Here is a 21099-nt window from a genome sequence, read left to right as displayed (position 1 = left end):
ATTATAAAGCCCGCTTCGTCGAGTTGTAGACGTCTTTGTCACAGATGCTGTACTTAGCCTTTGTCTTCTCCACAAGCTTAAACTAGCTCTTAATTAAGACTAGATCTTCACACAAGGCTCTCTGCCTATCGTACGCTCGATTAAAACGCGTTGTAAGACTGTCAGTACGCTTGACAAAGTTGCGCGGCCAGTGGACGCCAACCTGGCCAGCGCCGCGCGCAGCCAGCAGTCTATCAGCCATATCTCGCACAGCTGCATAGGTAGGCGAAAATCCACGTAGATCCAGATGAAGTACATGATCAATTATCACCTGCTCTTCTAGCTTAGTAAGCTTCTTTAAGTTGGGCTGGCAATCGCGTCGGGCAGGCTTGCCGACGCGTCGGCGGCGGATTGTTTGTTCTGACACGTTATAGATAGCAGCAGCACTGCGATTACTCTATATCTGACCAGATTCAATAGAGGATATAGCGAGCTGGATATCTACTTCATTTAAAGCTAACTGACTAGCGTTGCGTTGAGCCATTATGTATTGAGATGAGAGAGGTGCACAAAGTTGGTGGGGTGCGGCGCTCGCTTGTACGCGGCGCTCGCTTGTAAAACACGTTACGCAAGGACCATGATGGCAATATTGATTTGGCGACAAAACCGAACAGGGATCTACTCCTTGATTTGATCCAAATGCTGCTCCGCAAGTGTTATCACGGCCTTTGATGCAGCGTCCCTATGAGGTGTTAACTTATATTTTGATATAGTATGTGGGACAAATTTACGGTGCACAACTGCCATCCCTGGCACCATGCAGCTGCCTGGCAAGTGAAAAGGAGCACAGAAACTAAACAGTTCACTTTCATTTTTTGGGTAAACGTAGATTTTGTGTAATGGCGGATAGGTGTAAGATAAGAAGTAGAAAATTCAGAGACAACTTTGATGCTTGTGTAAAAACCTAGGGTAGACAAGAAACGTGATGACATTGCGTTGTATCTTATATCAATGTTCCCTAAGCTGCGTGTACTACCCCCGTATTGCAACCTGTTACCCACTACGGCGCGTCCTAGCTTTTGGTCTTCATTAACACCGTAATTGTAGTTTACAAGGTATCTGTACGTAGATTATGCAACCCCTGAACAATAGGCCCTTTGGATACGAACAAGCTCAGATGCTAATAGCATAGTGCTTATGCAGGTGCCTTCCAAACGTTCTTCCTCTCGGTCCGATGAATTTTGTCGCTCACAAAATAGAAACGCTTTTCTCTGTACCCAAGTAAAATGTTCTCAACTTTTAGTCGTCTTGCATAACAGAACATGTCAGTAGAATTTCCTCTCTATTCAAAAAGATCTATATGTATGGCCAAAAATCTTGAATTCGCAAGCAGCTATGAGTATAAAAGGGCTCCAGACGCACTGAAAGATTGTTGGCACTAGTTAGTCTAATTTTTGTGAGTGTAACGGTAGTATTATCAACACCCCTGTCAGCACGAACTCTTGAGAGGCATCTCCGAAATGAACAAGTATGAATTCTCCCCTTAAATAGTTAAACGTCAGGATGCCACATTCGTTTCGTGCGCATCTCGGCCCATGATTGCCTTCGCCGATCTCTAAGAGCGTTCTTATTTAACATATCGAAACTTCGACGAAGAAAATGCTTGACTCTGTTTTGCCCTATCGATCGGAGCTGCTAGTTACCTTTTTAGAGTAGTGGCGGTCTTGGTGTGAGAAAAGGTTCAGGTCATTGACCTATATTTAGCAGGTAGGAGACATCCAACGTAAGCACACCCTTTGCATAAGTACTGACATTAAAAAATATGACAACACATGCACAGTTACAACTTCGTAGTGAGCAGACTTTCTGAGCGTAACAATCATTTAACTATAAACAACTATTCTTTTAAAGAAGCAAATCAATCCAACCCAAAACTCCAAAGCCAAAAACAAGTACTATGAATGACCGCAGCGCTTAGACCTTCACCAACAACTTAACCATTTGCCCAAACAGCGAATGGTCAATGACTTCCTCCACACTCAACTCGTTACAGACACCCAGTTGCTGTAGTTTGGTAACCAAAACCGCCGCCAAAACCAAATCGCCTCCCAATTGGAAGAAATCGCTGTGGTAATCCAACGCCATGGTCTGATCTTCAGAAAGACCCAGAATCTCCTGCCACAGAGCTGCCAACGTTGCCTTTGGCTCAGCGTATGCTTGTTGATGGAAGCCATTGACACCGTTCGTGTAACCATTTGTGTAGCCATCGTCGCGGGTCAGGGGCAGACGCAACCCACTTTCACTGCGCAACACTTCTCCAACAGTCTTGCTTTCGTCTTCGCCAACCGCTGAAATAATCTCGCAGAGAACTTCAAGAACAGTTTCCCATTTTGCCTTACCGATGATAACATCAGAGCAAATCATCGCCACCTCCGTCACTTCACCGCCTTTTAGCGGTGTGGTTTTGATCGCCACATCAGCTTCATCAGCTTCCGGACACCAGGCGCCCACTTGTCCTGCTTCGGTTGTTTCGTCAATGTTTTGATGTTGCACAACACTGCTGAAACGTGTGTGTTGTGGCCAGGCTGTGCACTCTCGGATGATCGTTCTTGTGCCAACGGTAGCTTCGAAGGGGTAACTAGAGGCATGCTGGTCTTGGATCTGGCGCAAAAGACTGAGGATTGAGGTAGTGTCTTTGAGACCAACCCGCACGGGGATAATGTTCAGGCAAGGTCCCATGAGGGCCGTGAGGGATGGTGGCCGACCAGAGACGACGTGCCCGAAGGTTACATCGTTTGACGAGGACATACTGTGAACCGTGAGGGACCAGGCGAGCTTCAGAATTGTGGCAAAAGTAATGCCGTGGTTTGCTGTGACATTTGACGGAGTAGGAATCATCTTCGTCAAGTACGTGTTGTAGATGTTCTTGTAGGATGGTGTTTCGTGAAGAGGTTTGACGATCTGTGTCATAGTCGAGCCGTTGAGAAGAGATTTCCAGTACTCTACAGCTTCTGATTGTTGGGCTGGCGAAGCTGCCTGTTCCTGGAAGTATGGTGCCATCGATGAGATCGGACCCGCTTCTTGACCTTGCAACGCTGCAGCCAAGGTGTTCAAAAGCTGCGGCAGACAAGAGCCGTCGTACTGTGCATGGGAGATGCGCATGATGAGGCGGTATGAAGCTTCCGAGCCAGCTTTGCTCACCACGAAGAATTTCAACAGTGGATCAGCCATAATCACTGGAAGTTCGGCATCTTGTTTGCAGATCCGCTTGGTCTGCGGTTCGATGTCATCTCCAGCCTCATGCCATTCAATCTCGTACGGGAGATCACGAAGCACCGTCTGGACAATATCTGCTTCATGAACAGCGAATACTGTACGGAGAATCTCGTGCTGCGCCACGAAAGCTTTGAGTGCACCAGTGATAAGGTTGGTCTCCGCATCGCTATCACGGTCCAGCCAGAGGTAGTTCCTGAATCCACGAGTCTTGATCAAGGCATGCGCAACAGCATTCTTCTGGAAGTCAGTTGCTGGAAGAACGTCCAAGATGTTATCCTCAGCAGTCTTGATCTGTACTGCGAGCTCCTTCACCAGCTTGAGTTGTGGCTTGGTCGTGATGAGGGAGAATGGCTCGTAGGGCGCCACATCTTTTTGTTCCTCAGAATGTGTGCGTCCGTCGACGGATTTGGCCATTTCTGAAAGAGCAGGGCTTTGGAAGAAGTCTGTGACTGACAACTTGATGCCACTCGCAGCGGCTGTCGATACCAGCTTGATAGCGAGGATTGAGTCGCCACCAATTCGGAAAAACTGGTCCTCGGTACCAATAGCATCAGCGTCTACCCCCAGGGCTTCAGCCCAGAGATCACGCAGAGCATATTCTGTTGTAGTTGATGGCTGTTGCTTGTTGCTTGTCAACGAAACCTGTAGACCATACTCGAGTAGCTGCTCCCTAGTGAGAGATGAGACCAGTTCCTTGAGCTTGCGGCGGTCCGTCTTGCCGTTCATTGTCAGTGGCACCCGAGAAATGGGTATGAAGTAGTTGGGCAGCATATAATGTGGTAAAGCACCTGAGAGCGATGCTTGCAGTGCCACTAAGTTTTCCTTGATTGGCTCCAGCGGAAGAACACGGGTTTCTCCAGCTGGGGTGGCGGTGGGTTGGAGGTATGCAATCAATGCAGTGCGGCTGTCGAGGCTCTCCGGGCGAGCTGAGTCGACAACGACATGCTCAAGTGTAGGAAGCCTTGTCCGGATGGCGTGTTCGATTTCGCCGGCCTCGACTCTCTGACCGCGAATCTTCATCATGGTGTCTTTGCGCCCAACGAAATGGATAGTACCATCTTCGTTGTAACGAACAAGGTCTCCTGTGCGGTAGAACCTCCTTGGCTTGTTGCTTGACTTGGCCCAAGAAGGATCGGTAACGAATGCCGCAGCGGTCTTCTCTTCATTGTGCAAATAACCTCTAGCAACAGTGGGTCCTTCCAGTAGCAGCTCACCTGTGCAGCCGATAGGCACAAGCTTGTTATGATCTGAAGGATCCACGATCCAGTTCAAGACGCCAATCGGAGAGCCAATATCAGCTGGATCACTGGAAGCTGTGGCTGGAGGCGCTCCCGATGAGTAAATTGTTGTCTCAGCTGGTCCGTAGCACACAATGAGGTCCAGGACACTGTGCCATTTGTCGATGATGGCTCTGGTGCTAGCTTCGCCACCAAGAACTAGCTTCCGAAGACTGGGAATACCCTCGGCTGGCAGAAGTGAGGCGACCGTTGGAGTCAGGAAAGCCCAGTTGCATTGGAATCGGTTGATAGCGCCTGCAAGGTCATTCCGACGTTCATTCTCAGAAGGCACACATATGCAGCCACCCCTTTGGAGTGTGGTGAAGATATCTGCCGCTGAGACATCGAACTGGTAGGCTGCAAATTGAAGAAGGCGAGTCGATGGGCCAATGTTCCAGGCTGTTCCATGTGCCTTGCTGCTGGAGCAAAGACTGCGATGCTCGATAACGATTCCTTTGGGGAGTCCAGTCGATCCAGAAGTGAAGAGAACATAGGCTGGATTATGGGGGCTGATGGTAGGCAAAGCAGTTGTGCTCGTAAGGGGCAGGTTGGCGAAGTACTGCTCATCAATAGCAATTGTTGTCAGGCCAGCTACCTTCTCGAACCTCTCTTCTAAATGAGAAGCTGTCAGCAAAACCTTTGCTTTGGCATCTTGAAGGATGAGCTGAATACGGTCCAGGGGATGAGTTGGGTCCAGGTTGATGACGGCACCGCCTGCTTTCATGACGGAGAGCTGTGTTGCCACAGCCCATATTGATTTCTGGAAAGACAGTGGAACTAAGACTTCTGGGCCTACTCCGTAGTCTCGAGCTAGCTTTCCGGCTAGTGCGGTTGATAGTTGATCCAATTCAGCGTATGTCAGTTTTCCATCCCAAGCATCGATTGCAAGTGAGTCGGGCCGAAGTTTGACTTGCTCTGCGAAGACTGCAGGGACAGTTGTCTCCAGAATCTCTGGGTATGTGTTGTTCCAATCGAGAATCTGGCTCATTTCATCGGTGGTGAGCATGGTGATGTCTTTCATCTTTGTCTCCTCCGAAGCTTGCTGGAAGCATGATACAATATGCTCAAAGTGACGGAGCATCCTCTCTACTCGACTCTGTAGGATGATAGCCTGATCAAATCGGGCTTCGACATGGATGTCGTTCTCATCAAGACTGCACTCCCAGACGAGCGGGTATGTGTCGAAACTTTTCAGGGGGAGAGCCACTTCTTCCGCACCAAGTAGCTCCTCTGGTTGGATGTCAAATCTCTGCGCCATGGGCTGAACGACGAAGAGGTTCTGGAACTGTACAGCTGCTGCAGTGTCTGCATTGATGTTGGCAATGTTCTGCAGACCGAAGTGCTCGAACGGCATCATGTCTGTTGCCTGGTCTTGCACTGCCTTCAAGAAGGCTCTGACAGTGGCTTCTCCTGTAGGAATACCCATTCGAATAGGCACTGTTGTGATCGTAGGTCCAATAATGTCTGTAATTCCGTCAACTGGGCAGCTGCGACCCGAAAGGGTGGTTCCAAACACGACGTCGTTGTCTTCACCAGCATCGGAGTACTGGGCGAGCACATATGCCCATGCTGCTCTCAGCAGTGTTGCTGTTGAAACATCGGCGTCTGATTGTGAATGAATTTCGATTCGTCGATTTGCTACTCCATCAACCCTGTCTTGGTGAGTATGAGTAGCCGCAGGGGGTTCTGGGTAGGCAATGGTTGGCTTTCCGCCTGACAGAGAGTTTGTCCAGTAGGTCTTGGCTTCATCGTGAGTGGTAGAAGTGATGTACTTGACGAAATTGTTGAAGCTAGGCGCGCTCTTCGGTGTGCTGTTTGTGTAGAAGGCACGGACTTGATCGAGGATCAGGGGTAGAGTCCAGCCGTCGTAGATGGAATGGTGTGCTGTCCAGACAAAGTGGCCATCTCCAGTGATACCATAGCGCGATAATGGCGATCCAAAGGTAAATCTTTCCTTTTCATCCTTTTCAAGGTAGTCTTGAAGGTTAGAAGCTGTACGCCACAAGCTTGTGGAGTTGGACTTGAGTACGACCTGCAGTGAGTTTGCGTTTCGGCCCTCAACGATTGCTGTACGCAAGAATGGGGTATTAGCAACCGTTACCTCCCAGGCGTCCTTGAAAATTGGCAGGTCAATCGTGGCCGGCAGCCGGAGGACCTTTCGTAGAATGTACGATCCAGGATTCAGGAGCGAAAGCGCCATGAGACCTTCTTGCAGTGGCGTGCATGGGTATGCATCCTCAACATCGTCAGGAGATACATTTGCTTCAGCTGCAATGGACTGTATAGTAGTGTTCTTGTCAAGAAGGCTGAATGGAGCAACTGTCTCGCTGCCACTCTTGCTGCTGGTCGACTTGCTGCTGAGCACAGCTGCCATGTCTGATAGAACGGGATTTCTGAAGATGTCCGCTACTGTAGCCACTCTCTTCGAAGAAAGTATCATTGCGGAGATTGAATCACCTCCCAGTTTGAAGAAGTTGTCATCTGCCCCAATGCGAGAGACTGGTACTTTCAATACCTCAGCCCAGGCGAGAGCGAGGGATTGCTCTGCTGCAGTGGTCAAAGGCTTCTTCGAGCTTTCTGCTTGTGAATACATGCGCAGGAGCTCCTCTTGTGGAAGGGTAGCTATCGCCTCGCGGAGAGCTCGTCGGTCAAGTTTTCCAGCAGTGGTCGTTGGCATCTTGCTGAGAGGAATGTATAGAGCCGGAACTTCATACGGTGGTAGTGCTTCCTCGAGAGCCCTCTTGAGCATCAAGATCTCGTCCTTTAAATGCTCGGACACGGGTAGGAGCAGGTCTTCACCCGGAGGCGACTTGTCGTTCTTGTCTAGACAGAAGAAAGCGGCGAGACAAGCTTTGTCTTGTAGACCACCTGGAAGTACAATGTCCACACAGACGCCACTTACGTCTGGTAGGTTCTTCAAAGTATGAGCCTCGATCTCAGCAAGCTCGATTCTCTGTCCACGTAGTTTCGTCTGCTGGTCAGCTCGGCCAAGGTAGACGATGGAGCCGTCAGCAGTGTAGCGAGCGCGATCGCCGGTATTGTATGCTCTCTCGTCTGGAAGAAAGCCGGGACTCTCCAGGAATACACTATCGGTTTTGGTCTGATCTCCTAGATAGCCATCTGCCAGTGCCGGCCCGGAAAGATGAAGCATGCCGACGGCTCCCAGGGGCGCAAGCTGACTAGAGTCGTCGGGATTTACGATCCAGGTTTGGGAAGCAACTCCTTTGCCTAGGACGTCGTTTCGGTCTGTCGTGCCTTCGAAAGTCTTCATTACTGCGAAAACGCCTAGGAAATCGAGTTAGTCCTGCTATACCGTTAAAGTTGAAATACTCACATGTCTCTGTTGGGCCATATCCGTTCATCAGTCGAAGCTTAGTTGCCCATGTCGCAATGTTGTCAGCTCCGAGCGCTTCACCTCCAAGTACTAAGGTCTTCATTGTTGGAATATCTTCAGGTTTGAGTATGCGCACAACTGACGGTGTCATGAAGGCGGTGTTGACTTGTTTCCTGTTGATAAAGCCGGCGATATCGCTCATCCTCTCATCCTCTGAAGGGACGCAAATGGTTCCGCCGTACATAAGAGTCGTGAAAATCTCCAAGATGCAAGCATCAAAGGTGAAGGCGGCGAACTGGTACATGCGTGTGGAGCTGTTACAACCCATGAGGGCACCGTGGTGGAAGGTACTGCTGTTTACTGCTCGGTGGCTCAGGACCACGCCCTTGGGCACACCACTGGTACCAGATGTGAAGAGGCAGTATGCAGAACACTCAGGTGTGATGGTAGGTAGGGCAACAGGAGCCGAAGCCATGTCCAAAAGGGTCCCGGAAGAAACCGTCAAGACGCTATCCGCCAGCGTCTGCATTCGCTTGGTGTTGATCTGCGATGCCAGGACTAACCGGAAATGTCCAAGCTGAGCCATGATAGTCTTCAGACGGTTATCTGGGTGGGCCATATCGAGAGGGACATAAGCAGCTCCAGCTTTCATGACACCCATCATAGGCACAATGGCCCAAATACTCTTTTCAAAGGCGATTGGAATGAAGTCGCCGACGGTTACTCCCTGTTGCATAATTTGGGCAGCCACCTGACTGCTCTTGAGATCTAGCTCGCCGTATGACATGGTACCCTCGAACGAGTCGATAGCAACAGCTTCAGGGGCGCGCTTTACCGACTCCTGGAAGATCATGGGCAGGCAGTTTTCAACCGCTGCAGGAATATCCGAGTTCCAAGAGGATATTTGTTTTCGGTCTTCGTCATCTGCCATCTTCAACTGTGCAACTGGCAGTTGCGGTCTATCCATGATGGAGGCGAGAACATTAGAAAGTGCGTTGCTGACACTCGCTGCCTGGGTATCGGACAAAATACTAGCAAAGTAGCTCATTTGCACGTGGATCTTGCCGGAGTCGTCGGAGATACTGACTGAGATTGGGTACTCCGTCGGATCCACACCGTCGATGTAGCGAAGTTGCAAGTCGCCAGCGAAAAAGTCTTGGTGGGGTCGCCTCTGGAAGCTGAGCACGGTATTGAACAGCTTTTGGCCAGAAGATAGGCCAAGTTCGTGCTGGATCTCGGCAAGGCTGACATGCTGGTATGGAAGAGACTGCAGGTATTCGTCCTGAAGTTTCTCCAAAGACAGTACTGCCGATTGCTGCGAGGTGATATCGAAGTCGATTGAGCAGACGAGCATGTTGATGAATGCTCCGACTGCTTCTTCGATCCCCGCCACTGGGACTTCTCGACCAGACGCCAAGTATCCGAAACAGACTTGATCGTCTCCTGTGAAGGCTCGAAGAACCTTTGCCCATGCCAGGCGGAAGATGCTTGCCAAAGTAACGTTGTGCTCTTGGCAGAAACTTCGTACCTGAGAGGCCTCAGGAACTTTGACCTCGATTTGGCGAAGAGGACGAGTTTCTTCAGGTTCGACATTCGACTCTGCGAGAGTGGGGAAGTGGCAGGCCCTGACATCTTTCAACTGGCTCTTCCAGAAGTCGACGGCTGCGTCTCGGGGCTGCGACTGAATGTAGCTAATATAGTCGCTGTAGAGAGGTCCAGGGCTAGCGTTAGATGGGTTCTGGTAAGCCTCCACCCAATCTGAGACAAGGATAGACATCGATGTACCGTCCACCAATGCATGGCTAATCTCCAGCTTGCAGAGAGTAAGGCTGTTCTTGGTGTCGTGCAAGATTGTAAGGCAATGCGGCGGCTGGTCAGGGCTTAATACCTGTGTTTGGGCATTCAAGAAGCTCACTGCATCTCCCTCGGGCGCGTTCAATAACTTGACCAAGGCAGAGTATTCTTTGAGTAGGAGTTGATCATGTGGACGGTCAGATAGGCCCTCCACAAAGACGGTCCTCAGCACCGCTTGTCGGTCAACTACCATCTGCCATGCCTTGACCAGTCTGGGTATATCGATTGGTGCACCGCGAACGGACGATATTTGCACTATCATTTCAATGTGGTATGCGCCATCCATCCGGTTCTGGGTGAGCAAGATGCCTTCTTGCATTGGGGAGCAGGCGTAGATATCCTCAATGTTGTCAAGAGAGAAAGAAACCTCGAAGAGCTTCTGGAGTCCTTGGAGACTGGCGTAGGTTATGTTCTGCAATAGAGGGAAGTCTCCTGGGGTCAGGATTCGTGGCGACTGCTCCAAGGCGCAAATCATGTCGGCAAGTGTTTGTTGATACAACTGTACCCAGCGTTCAATCTCATCAATATGCTTCATCTTGCGGTTGTAGGTGAGTGAAACATGAGCCTTCCCATCGAGAACATACGTGTTGATATCGATCAACGAGAACCGGTTAACCTGGGGACCAAAGTCACCTTCATTGAAGGGTATGATCTGAAGAAGACTGGTGTCTTTGCCGGGTGCTGTTTCCTGTTCTTGTCCTTGGTATACTCCGAGGTAGTTGAACAAGATCTCAATCGGCCAGTGCTTGGCGAATGCAGCCTTACCCTCTGGATTCGATATCGTTGAGTTGAAGTAAGACCATCCCTTGCGTGGTATGGATCGTCTCTGGTCCTTGAGTTGCTGAATAGTGCCAGTGAGATCGCTCTTGACAGGTGAGACATGTAGAGGATACATGGTAGTAAACCAGCCCACTGTTTCTGTGACATCAATGCGAGAGCTATCCCAGGACTCTCTTCCGTGTCCTTCGTTGAATATGGCTGGCGGTGTACGCGAGAACGCTTCCGCAAATGATGAAAAGGCGGCAGCCAGTAGGATGTCCAGAGCCTCGGTTTTCATGGATGTGTGGCTTCTCCGTAATAGCCCGTCAGTGCTATCAGCATCAAGTGTGAACTTGAACTCTGCAATATCGCCCCTGAGGTTTTGCTCCCCTTGCATACCCCAGTAGCTGAAATCGGCTGCTGGGACTTCGTGCAAGAGAGCGGATTGCGGAGTAAGATTTTGGTTGCTGTATTCTGCCTGGGCTTTGACCCAAGAGTGGAATGGGAACGGCTTGAGGGCGGGTAGCAGCGATCCCTTGACTGTCAGCAAGTCCTCCAGCTGCCGAATAATGATTCGCCAAGAAACCAGGTCAATGACCAGGTGGTGAGCAGTGAGGAACAGAAGCTGTTTGCTGGTGCTCTTGATGTTCAGCAGCACGGCAGCAAATACAGGTCCTGTCTCGATGCGGTGCTGTTCCTGCTGCTTCCGAGCAATTGAGCGGGCGTCTTCATCCGAGTCGATATCGTGGCTTGCGAAATGGAAGCTTCCTTCTGCCTGCTTTGGAATGGTTTGCATCCAACTTCCGTCATTTCCAAGAGAGTACCTGGCTCGCAGCAGTGGGTGGTATTCAACAATTTTCTGTAGAGAATTTGCCACTTCGTCTGCATCCATCTTGGCAGTCACAGCAAGCAAGAAACTCTGGTTGAACTGGTTCGCCTCCGGGTCGCGGGAGGACCTAGCAATTTCGGAAAAGTACAGCTTTTGAATAGGCGACAGCTCAAAGGGAACCCCAAAGAGTTCCTCCTGCTGTAGACTTTGGGCTTGATCCGACTTTTCAGCAGCCGCTGCGAGATCATGGAGATTCTTGGACTGCATGATGGCTTTAACCGTTAAGCGCAGACCCTCCTTTCGACACTGGACGACTGTGCCGATAGCTTGGATAGAGTCTCCTCCAAGATTCAAGAAGGACTTGTTCAGGTCAACCTGGTCTAGTGGCATGTTCAAGACGGTGGCCATAACACGCTGGATCAGCTTGACCTCTGGGCTGAGATTCTCCTTCTCCACGATGGCGCCTTGGTCTGCGGCTGCCGTGGCATCCAAAGCTTGCGTGTAGGTTTCGTTCGATAGCATCTCGACCCAACGAGCAATGGCTACACGATCGACTTTCTTTGATGGCGTCAAAGCCATTGACTCCACAATGAGCCATGACGTTGGTACCATGTATCCTGGCACGCGACTACGAAGCTGCTCCTTGACTTCTTCAATTTGCTCAGCTGCCGCTTTGGCATGCTCAGGAGAAATTGGACGCAGCTCCTCGGATTCCATAGTCTTCTCAGAGAATTTCTGGAGAGTAACGACTGCCGTAAGCTTTCTTTGACAAATACCTTTCTTTGGCACGAAGATGACCGCAAAGCGCACGAGTTCGTGGAAAGCCACATGGCGTTCAATCTCAGAGCATTCGATTCGTTGTCCGTTCAGCTTGACTTGTGCGTCTCGCCTACCAACAACCACGACGGTACCATCCTCGTTGTAGCGAACCAAGTCTCCGGTTCGGTACAGGCGAGTGTCGGGTTTGTCTTGCGCACGCCAGGGCGGTGGTGGAATGAAAGCTTCTGCAGTCTTTTCAAGATCGAGGTAGCCGCGGGAGACGATCGGTCCTTCGATCAGGAGCTCTCCCGTCGCTCCTATAGGTGCCAATTTGGTTACGTCAGTAGTGTCGGCGATCCAGAGAAGAGCACCATAGCCTCCATCTCCCTTGTTGATAGTAGCAGGGGGATTTCCAAGTCCAATGTCGGCCATACTAGTCCATACGGAGCACTCAGCTGGTCCAAAACTGTTGATTACCCGGGCATAGTCCTTCCAGGTACTGACAATGTCTTCTCGAACAAGTTCACCGCCCAAAGCTAGTGTCTTGAGACTGGGGATATCTGTGGGATTCAACAAACTTGCCATCGAGGGCGTGAAGAACGACCAGTTGACAGCGAGACGATTGATTGCTCCAGCAGTGTCATTCATCCGCTCGTCTTCGGAAGGAATGCAGACACATCCACCCAGCATCAATGGTGTCCAGATCTCTGAGTTAGAGGTGTCAAAAGTGTAGTTTGCGAATTGGAAGACACGAGAGCTATTTCCAATGCCCATCTCATTGTTATAGCCGACAACTGAACTGAAAGAGCTATGAGTGATCGTAATGGCTTTTGGGCGTCCAGTACTACCACTAGTGGTGCAGATGAAGGCGCCGTTCTCCGGCAAGGCTACCTCATCAGGGAGATCCGAGTGGTCCTGGATCTGGGATAATAGACTCTCTTCGACAACCATGAGGGACTTGAAGACAGCGTTGAGCTTCTCAGCATACTTTTGGGATCCAGTCAAAAGCAGGATCGGCTCGGCCTGTTCAATAATGTTCCGGTAATGCTGAGCCGGATGGGCAGGATCGATGGAGATATAGGTGCCTCCTGCCAGGAGAACTGCAAGCATTGATACGATAGCCCACTTGCTCTTATCAAAAGCGAGGAGTACCTTCTGCTCAGCTGTGACTCCATTGTTCCGTAGATGATGCGCAAGACGACCTGCAATGGAAATGAGCTCTTCATAAGAATAGGAGCCATCCCACGAAGCAATAGCCGGCGCACTAGGGTTCTGTGCTGCTTGACGAACAACTTGCGCATGGATGAGATCCTCAACCGCCGATGGAACCTCTCCATTCTTGTTTCTGCTCAGGATGGTGTGCTTGTCTTCCGGTGTAACAAAATTGAGGCTGGTGAGTGGTGCAGTGGGGTCTTTCAGCATGTCAGTCAGAACCTTTGAGAAGGTCTTCGCGATACGTGTGGCTTGCTGAGTTGTGTAGTACGACGACATGTAGCTGATGTTTGCCTCAACGACTGCTTCACTGGCGGTGATACTGACGCTGCAGTCGTATTCTGTCGGGTCGTAGGAGTGCACACATTCAATCTTGATCTCATTTCCATTGTCTTCTGTTGAGAGTGGCCGCTGGATCGATAGAACCGAGTTGAAAAGGCGTGAGCCTGCAGAGGCGTCCATAAGGCTGTGTTGGATCTGGCCCAACGGAGCATGCTGGTGAGGTAAGGCGTCCAGATAGTCACTCTGTGCCTTCTGAATTGTCGTCAGTATGCTGTCTTTGTTCGAAGACTTTGCATTGATACGGCAAATCAGCATGTTAATGTAAGGGCCCATGGCGTTCTCCAAACCGTCGAGCGAGATGTCACGACCAGACGCAAGGAAGCCAAAAACGACATCGGGGTTGCTGCTGTACGCCCGGACGACAATGGCCCACGCAGTTTGCAAAATACTGGCCAAGGTGACTGAATTAGCCTTCGAAAATGCGTGAAGCTTTCCGACAGCCTCAGAAGGAAAGGCGACCTTGACCGTCTCCAAAGTTGGTTGGATGGGTGCACTCTGATCAAGCAGGAGCTTGGGCATAATGCAAGGCTCAACACCCTCGCAGTATTGGCTCCAATACGCTAGGGAGATCTCCAGCTGTGTCTGCTGACTCTCAAGCAGCATTGAGATGTAGTTGCGGTAAAGCGGTGCAGGAGCCAGACTTTGGTGTTGATAGGCTGAGACGAGATCCCTGAGAATGATGGCCATCGAAGCACCATCAATCAATGTGTGACTGATCTCGAGATTGAAGTATACCTTGCCGTCTGTGGCACTCTCATAGACTGTGAATCTGTGGGGTGGAAGGCCGTCTTCATAATCGATAGGGTTGGTCCAGGGTTGGTCCAGAAGTGTCTGATAGTCGCTGACTTGAGCCTTCCTCACGCTGAATCGCTTCAATACAGCCTGAGTGAAGAGAGAGCTAACAGAATCAATTTCTGCGTTGCTTGTTTCGAAGAAGACGGTCCGGAGGATGGCATGCCTGTCGACGACTTGTTGCCATGCTGCCTGCAGTGCCTCGACTGATACTTTGACGCCTGATTTAAGTGCCGTTGTCTCACAGACTGCGAAGAACTTGTAGTTACCACTTGCATGCGCCTGGGCAATGAGAAGGCCTTGCTGCATAGGGCTAGCGGGGTAAGCGTCTTCCAAGTCGTCTGATCCAGAGTAGCCAATTTTCTTAACGTCCTGGTCGAGGGCCTCCAATGTCGCGTTCGCAAGCAAAGCAAATGGCTCATCACTACCAATTTGTCGGATAGGCGTAGTTGACATTGGACGTGCTTTCTTTGCAAGGTCTCTCAGCGACTTGCTCAGAAGAACGTCTTTGACGGTGACAGACAACCCGTTTGTCCGACATTTTGCTACGGCCTGCATAGCCTGAATGGAATCACCGGCCATCCCTACAAAGCTCCGGTCCATGGAGATCTTTGACTCCGGCTGTCCAAGGACTGCGGCCACAATACCTTGTACAGTGGTTTCTATCGACGTCAAAGGAACTGAAATCTCGATCTCCTCTTCAGCGGCAGCATTTGATACGCCTGAAACAGCGGTCATCTCTTGAACATATTGCAGCACACGAACACGGTCCGTCTTCTCGTTCCGGGACAGCGGCAGTATGTCAAAGCAGAGCCATACCGAAGGCATCATGTATCCTGGGACGCGCTGACCCAAGTATGCTCTGCCCTGTGAAATCTTCTTCGCTGCTACTGAGTTACGTGAAGGATCGATGAGCTGAATTGTCTTCGTGTCTTCTGTGGCCTTGGATGATTCGCGAAGTGCAATTACTGTTACTAGTCGCTCTTTGAGTGGTCCACTTCGAGGGTACAACACAACCGCATTGGCGATGCTGTCGCAGCGGAGGATGTTATACTCGACTTCCGCCATCTCTATACGCTGCCCATGAAGTTTGATTTGCATGTCCTTTCGACCGACAATGTTGAGAGTGCCATCAGAGTTGTATCTGCAGAAATCACCACTGCGGTACAGTTTCTCTTCATCAGAAATCTGCATACCGGCCTCAAGCATCCATCGAGGCGGCGGGATGAAAGCGGCGTTTGTCTTTTCAAGGTCGTTCAGATATCCACGGGCGACAATAGGTCCTTGTATGAGGAGTTCTCCGACTTCGCCGACATGGCACAGTCGGTCCGGGTTGCTAGCGTCTGCGATCCACATACGTGCTCCAATGCCAAAACCGACATTTCCAGGGGCAGTGGTGAGGGTGACAGGAGACAATCCAGTAGAGTATACACTGGTTTCTGCTGGCCCATAGAGGTTAATGAGGTGCACTTTGTCAGCCCAGGCCGCAACGTTCTCCGCCCTGACGGCCTCGCCTCCCAAGACGAGGACTTCAAGGTTTGGAACATCTGTTGGTTCCAAGAGACTAGCTACTGACGGTGTCAAGTAAGCAATGTTGATGTTCATCCGGTTGATGACTCCAGCAAGATCGTCCAGGCGATCCTCCTCGGCAGGGATGCAGACTGTTGCTCCCATCTGAAGACCTGAAAATGTCTCGCCGATACTGACGTCAAAGGTATACGAAGCAAACTGAAGAATTCGTGCGCCAGGTTGATTGTACATCATGACGGGGCCATGTGCTGCACTGCTGCTCGCCAACGCGTGATGCTCGAGCACAATTCCTTTTGGTTTGCCGGTTGAGCCACTCGTGAACACAACAAAGCAGGGATTGGCTGGCGTTGGCTTTATCCAGGTTTTCGGTAAAGTGGATTGTCTTTCCACCAACTCATCCAGGAGTGACTTGCTGATTGCCAAAGCCTTTCCAACCAATTTTTCAAAGAGGTGGACGTACTCAGGAGAGGTGAGCGCCATCTTGGCATCGCACTGTCGGAGCAACTCGTCCCTGCGCTTCTCAGGGTGTGTGGGATCCATTGACACACAAGCTCCTCCTGCTTTCAGAACCGCTATCTGGGCTACGGGAACCCAGACAGACTTCTTAAAGCAAAGCGGAACTAAAGTCTCCGGACCAACACCCAACTCGCTAAGATGAGCTGCAAGCAGAGAGCTGATTGAATCGAGTTCAGCATAAGTCAGATGGCCATCATGCGCGTCGATGGCTAGGGCATTTGGCTTTCGTCTTGCTTGCTCAGAGATAACACCGTGGATGCATTGCCGGTGATCTTCCCATATCTTCTCGTTCCACGAGAGGATCTGCTGTTTGTCGTTTTCGCTGAGGAGGTCGACCTCATTGAGCCGCTTCGTGTGATCTTGGATGATGATCCTGATCATATTCTGGAAAGTTTCCAGGATATTGCTCGCCATCTTGTCATTTACCTTTGATGTGTAATGGCGGAAGCTCAGGCGGACATCTTCTCGAGCAACAGCAATGTTGACCGAGATGTCGTACTCTGTCAAATCAACTTCATCCACAATCTCGAAAGCTATGCTATCATCGCTCGTTTGGATCACCTCTCCCAAGGCGCTTTGTAGGGATAGGACGGTGTTAAAGAGCGGACCACGAAGCTGAAGCTCATGCTGAATCTCGGCTAAGGAGCAGAGCTGATGAGGCATTGACTTGAGGAAGGACTGTTGTACAGACTCCGCGAGGTGGAGCAGGCTGCTGGATGCAAGCTCACCCAAGTCCAATCTACATACCAACATGTTGATGTATGCGCCGACAGCATCGTCAATGTCCTGGACTGGGAGATCTCGTCCAGCGGAGAGGTAGCCGAAGCAAACGTCTTCAGCGCCACTATAAGCTCGCAGGGTCATGGCCCACGCTAAATGCAGCAGGCTGGCAGGTGTGATGTTGTGCGTCCTACAGAAGACGTGGAGTCTGAGGCTTTGATCGATTGATGCCGTGAGCTCATGCAACTCATCCGATGCGTGAGAGTCGTCATTGAGGACTGGAAAGTAGCAAGAGGAGACATCTTGTAGATACTGCTTCCAGAAATTCATGCTGGCAGACTTGTCTTGTTGTTGGATATAGCCGACGTAGTGCGAGAATTTGGTTGTGCGGGTAAGGTCCAAATGGCCGGCGTACGCAGCACTGAGATCGCGGAACATGAGCAGCACAGATACACCGTCGATCAGCGCATGGTCGACAGCAGCCATGCAGTAAAGATACTGTTTGGTTGCATATACGACGAAATCAACTCTTGGTCTCTGACCTTTGTCGGTATTGGCGATGCTGTACTGATGAACAGCCTGACGAACTTCGGTCTCGTCACTGCATGAAACGATGCTAATTTGTGGATCAACATTTTTCAATACGAGCTGGTCGCAGGGTGAGTCGTCTGCAAGGCTGGGAGTGAAAATAGTTCTCAATGATGCGTGTCGGTTCGAGACTTTCGTCCAGGCGTCCTTGAGGCGGTTGATATCGATGCTCTCTCGCCCATGAAAAAGGGTAGCTCGACACAGGATCCGAAGTTCGTAACTAGCTGATTCTCGTTGTTGGCTCAGCAGGATGCCTTTCTGCATCACACCCAGAGGGTAGGCTTCCTCGATGTCTTCTGCCTCCACGGGAAGGCCTGGCAAAATATCGGACTCAAATCTTGCCAGATCGTACGAGACAGGGTATGTCTTGACAGTGGTGACTTCATCACCAGTCTGGGCCCTCTCAGCCAGCTCTGATAGTGATTTCGCTTCCAGTATATCTTTGATTGACACGGCAATGCCTGCAGCTCTTAATTTCGAAACGAGCTGCATACCCAGAATACTATCAAGACCGTTGTGTATGAATGAGCGGTTGAGACGAATGCTGGATGTGGGTACGTTGAGGATCTCGCTACAGATCTGCTGGAGCTTCTCCTCAATCGGGTTGGCAGGAAGTACGGCGGTCTCGGAATCGTCTCCAGTGGCTATGTGGTAGGTTTCGTCGTTCATGCCGTTGATGAACTGGGTGACGGCCGAACGGTTAAGCTTTCCGGATATTGACAGAGGGACGGAGCTGGCGACGAGCCATAGCGAAGGGACCATGTAGGCTGGCAGGTGGTCAGAGACAGCTTGTTTGATCTGGTCGACATCGTCGAGGTAGCCGTGAAGAAGCTGTAATTCTTTGTCTGACTCCGGCTCCGGCGCTGTGTTCAGTGATAGTATAACTGTCAACTGGCCCTTGCACGGGCCCTGGCGTGGCAGCAACACAGCTGCTCGCCTGACGGCCTCATGCTTAGCGATATGGTGCTCGATCTCACCAAGCTCTATTCTCAACCCGCGCAGCTTGACTTGCGAATCTTGGCCTTTTCTACCCAAGAAATGGATGCTGCCATCGCTGTTGAAGCGGGCAAGGTCGCCAGATTTGTACATTCGCCTGGCTGCGCCAGACTCGGTCCTGGGTAGCCATGGGAATTCGTCTTCGATGAAAGCGGCATTTGTTTTCTCTGCGTCCTTGTAGTAGCCGCGGGCGACAATGGGCCCATGAACAAGGAGCTCTCCTGGACATCCAGGCGGAACTAACCGGCGATGGTCTTCGGGATCTACAATCCATATTAGCGCACCAAGAGGGAATCCAATATTACTCGGGTCTGTATCGCGAGATAGGCTTGGCAGTCCTGTTGCGGCTACACTGCACTCCGTTGGTCCGTAGCCATTTGCAAGTTGGACATGTGTGGGTGCCCAGGTCTCGACGTCACTCTTTCCAAGCGCTTCGCCACCAAGAACCAGGAAGCGCAGGGTCGGGACCATGTCAGGGGTCATGAGCTTCACCAAAGACGGGGTCAAGAATGCCCAAGTCACGCCAAACTCTTGGATACAATGAGCTGGTCCCCGTGAACGCGATGCGTCTCCTGGGATGCAGACACACGCACCGGTTATGAGTGAAGTCATGATTTCAAGCAAGCTGACATCGAAGGAGAAGCTTGCCAACTGCAAGACACGGTCCGTATCCCGCATTCCACTGGCCTTTCGTTGTGCGAACGAACCAGTAAGGAACTGGCGATGCTCAACGCAGCAGCCCTTGGGTTTGCCGGTGGAGCTAAAGCAATGGTTAGTTGATCACCCTGGCAAACGGCTACTCCAATTACTTACCCTGAAGTGTAAATAATGTACAAGGAATTATCTGGCCTCACAGTGGAGGCCAGTAGTGAGCTTTCTGGAAGGCTATCCATCAAATTAGGGTCCACCGCGAGGACGTCTGCACCTGTCCAGGCCCACATATCGGCGTATTGTGGCGCTGTCAGCATGATTCTGGCCTGTACTTGACTTTGAATCTCTTCAAGTCGACCCACTGGGTGGGAAACATCAAAGAAAAGCATAGTTGCGCCTGCTCTGACCACCGCCATCATCGCCACAACAGCCCATGCGGACTTTGGAAAACACAGCAGTACAACGTCTTCGGGACCGACAGACTTTGCTTGCAGTGCTAGTGCTAGCTTCCGCGATGCGCTTTCAAGTTCTGCATATGTGAAACTTGCGTCGCTGGCGTGGATGGCCATATTTGTTGAGGTGTGGCTGGCTTGCTCCTCAAAGAGCTCGCCAACACATCGATCGACCGAGGCGGGTGCCACGGTATTCCACTCGAAAAGCTTCCTGGAGCTGTTTGGATGGAGGGTTTGGATCTCAGAATAGAGAGTCGTGGGTTTTGTAATGACTTCGCTGAGAGCCTGCTGGAATGTGTTGACAACATCTGCAGCTTCGTCTTCTCCCATATATGCTCGTGAGTAGGTGAGCTTCGCCTCAGCAGCGTCATTGGATTCGAGAAAATTTAGATGAACAGCCATGTCGTCATCTTCTGGTGTGATGGTGGTATCGAAGCTTACTGCCGTATTGCAGAAGGCTTCGCCGTCCAATGACTGAAATGAAGGGTTGTTGTTGAGACCCGAGAATGTGAAGTTTTCACTTTGGGCCAGGTCCTTTCTCAGCACATTTCGCACTGTCATGACGGTTGTGTCTCGGTCAACCGTTGCCGAACATAACCTCGATCGGCCTGACTGGGTGGTCAATCCGAAAGATACGGAATCATTCCCTGTGAACAGCTGCAACACGACGCTCCATGCTGTCAATATGTCCAGTTGAGTCTCTTCACTGGATACGTTTTTATTGTGTCTCTCCAGGATTTCGAGATCAACATTTCGCTCCGAGCGATCAGATGATGCAACATTGTTCTCGATCAAGGAAGGGAAGTAACACGGTGCGGCTTCCTCTTTCCATTGCGTCCAGAAATTCCGGGTTTCTGGCTCGCGGCCAACTTCAACTTGGTGAACCATGGTGTGTGTATGGTAAATGGTGAGTGGTATGAATTAAGTGGGGATGATGGGTGGAAGCTGGGATGGATGATGTCTCAATTCTCACGTATATCAGCGTAGTAACATGTATTATGGACAAACCATGTCCTCGACTTGCCATAAATGACCTTGTCACGTGCCATAATCGCTCTCCACTCCTCTCGCCCCCAAGCGATTAGGCTGTTTCTGAGCTGAAGTTAGAAACACCTCTAACGAGGTCCTAGTGCATGGCGAAGGAGTGGCTGCAGGTTAACGGCCCCCAAGCCCCTGCAACGCCTCAAAGCTGCGGCTGACTTGTGAAAGCTCCCTAATGCAACGAGCAGGATG

The 21099-nt window shown here is 50.8% G+C and overlaps 1 protein-coding gene across 1 annotated transcript; it reads right to left on the bottom strand.

Annotated features, from left to right (window-relative positions):
* Positions 1-1953: 1953 nt before the first annotated feature.
* On the bottom strand, positions 1954-20754 carry SETTUDRAFT_99181 (uncharacterized protein; the record flags this gene model as incomplete). The annotated part of the gene is made up of 4 exons (XM_008032882.1): positions 1954-7817; positions 7867-17523; positions 17602-19523; positions 19577-20754. The coding sequence occupies 4 exons, from the start codon at positions 20752-20754 to the stop codon at positions 1954-1956; spliced, it is 18621 nt and encodes a 6206-aa protein (XP_008031073.1).
* Between the last annotated feature and the right edge of the window lie 345 nt (positions 20755-21099).

This window comes from Exserohilum turcica, assembly GCF_000359705.1.
Source record: "Exserohilum turcica Et28A unplaced genomic scaffold SETTUscaffold_8, whole genome shotgun sequence".
Classification (NCBI taxonomy): Eukaryota; Fungi; Ascomycota; class Dothideomycetes; order Pleosporales; family Pleosporaceae; genus Exserohilum; species Exserohilum turcicum.
This window is presented reverse-complemented; position numbering and strand designations above follow the sequence as displayed.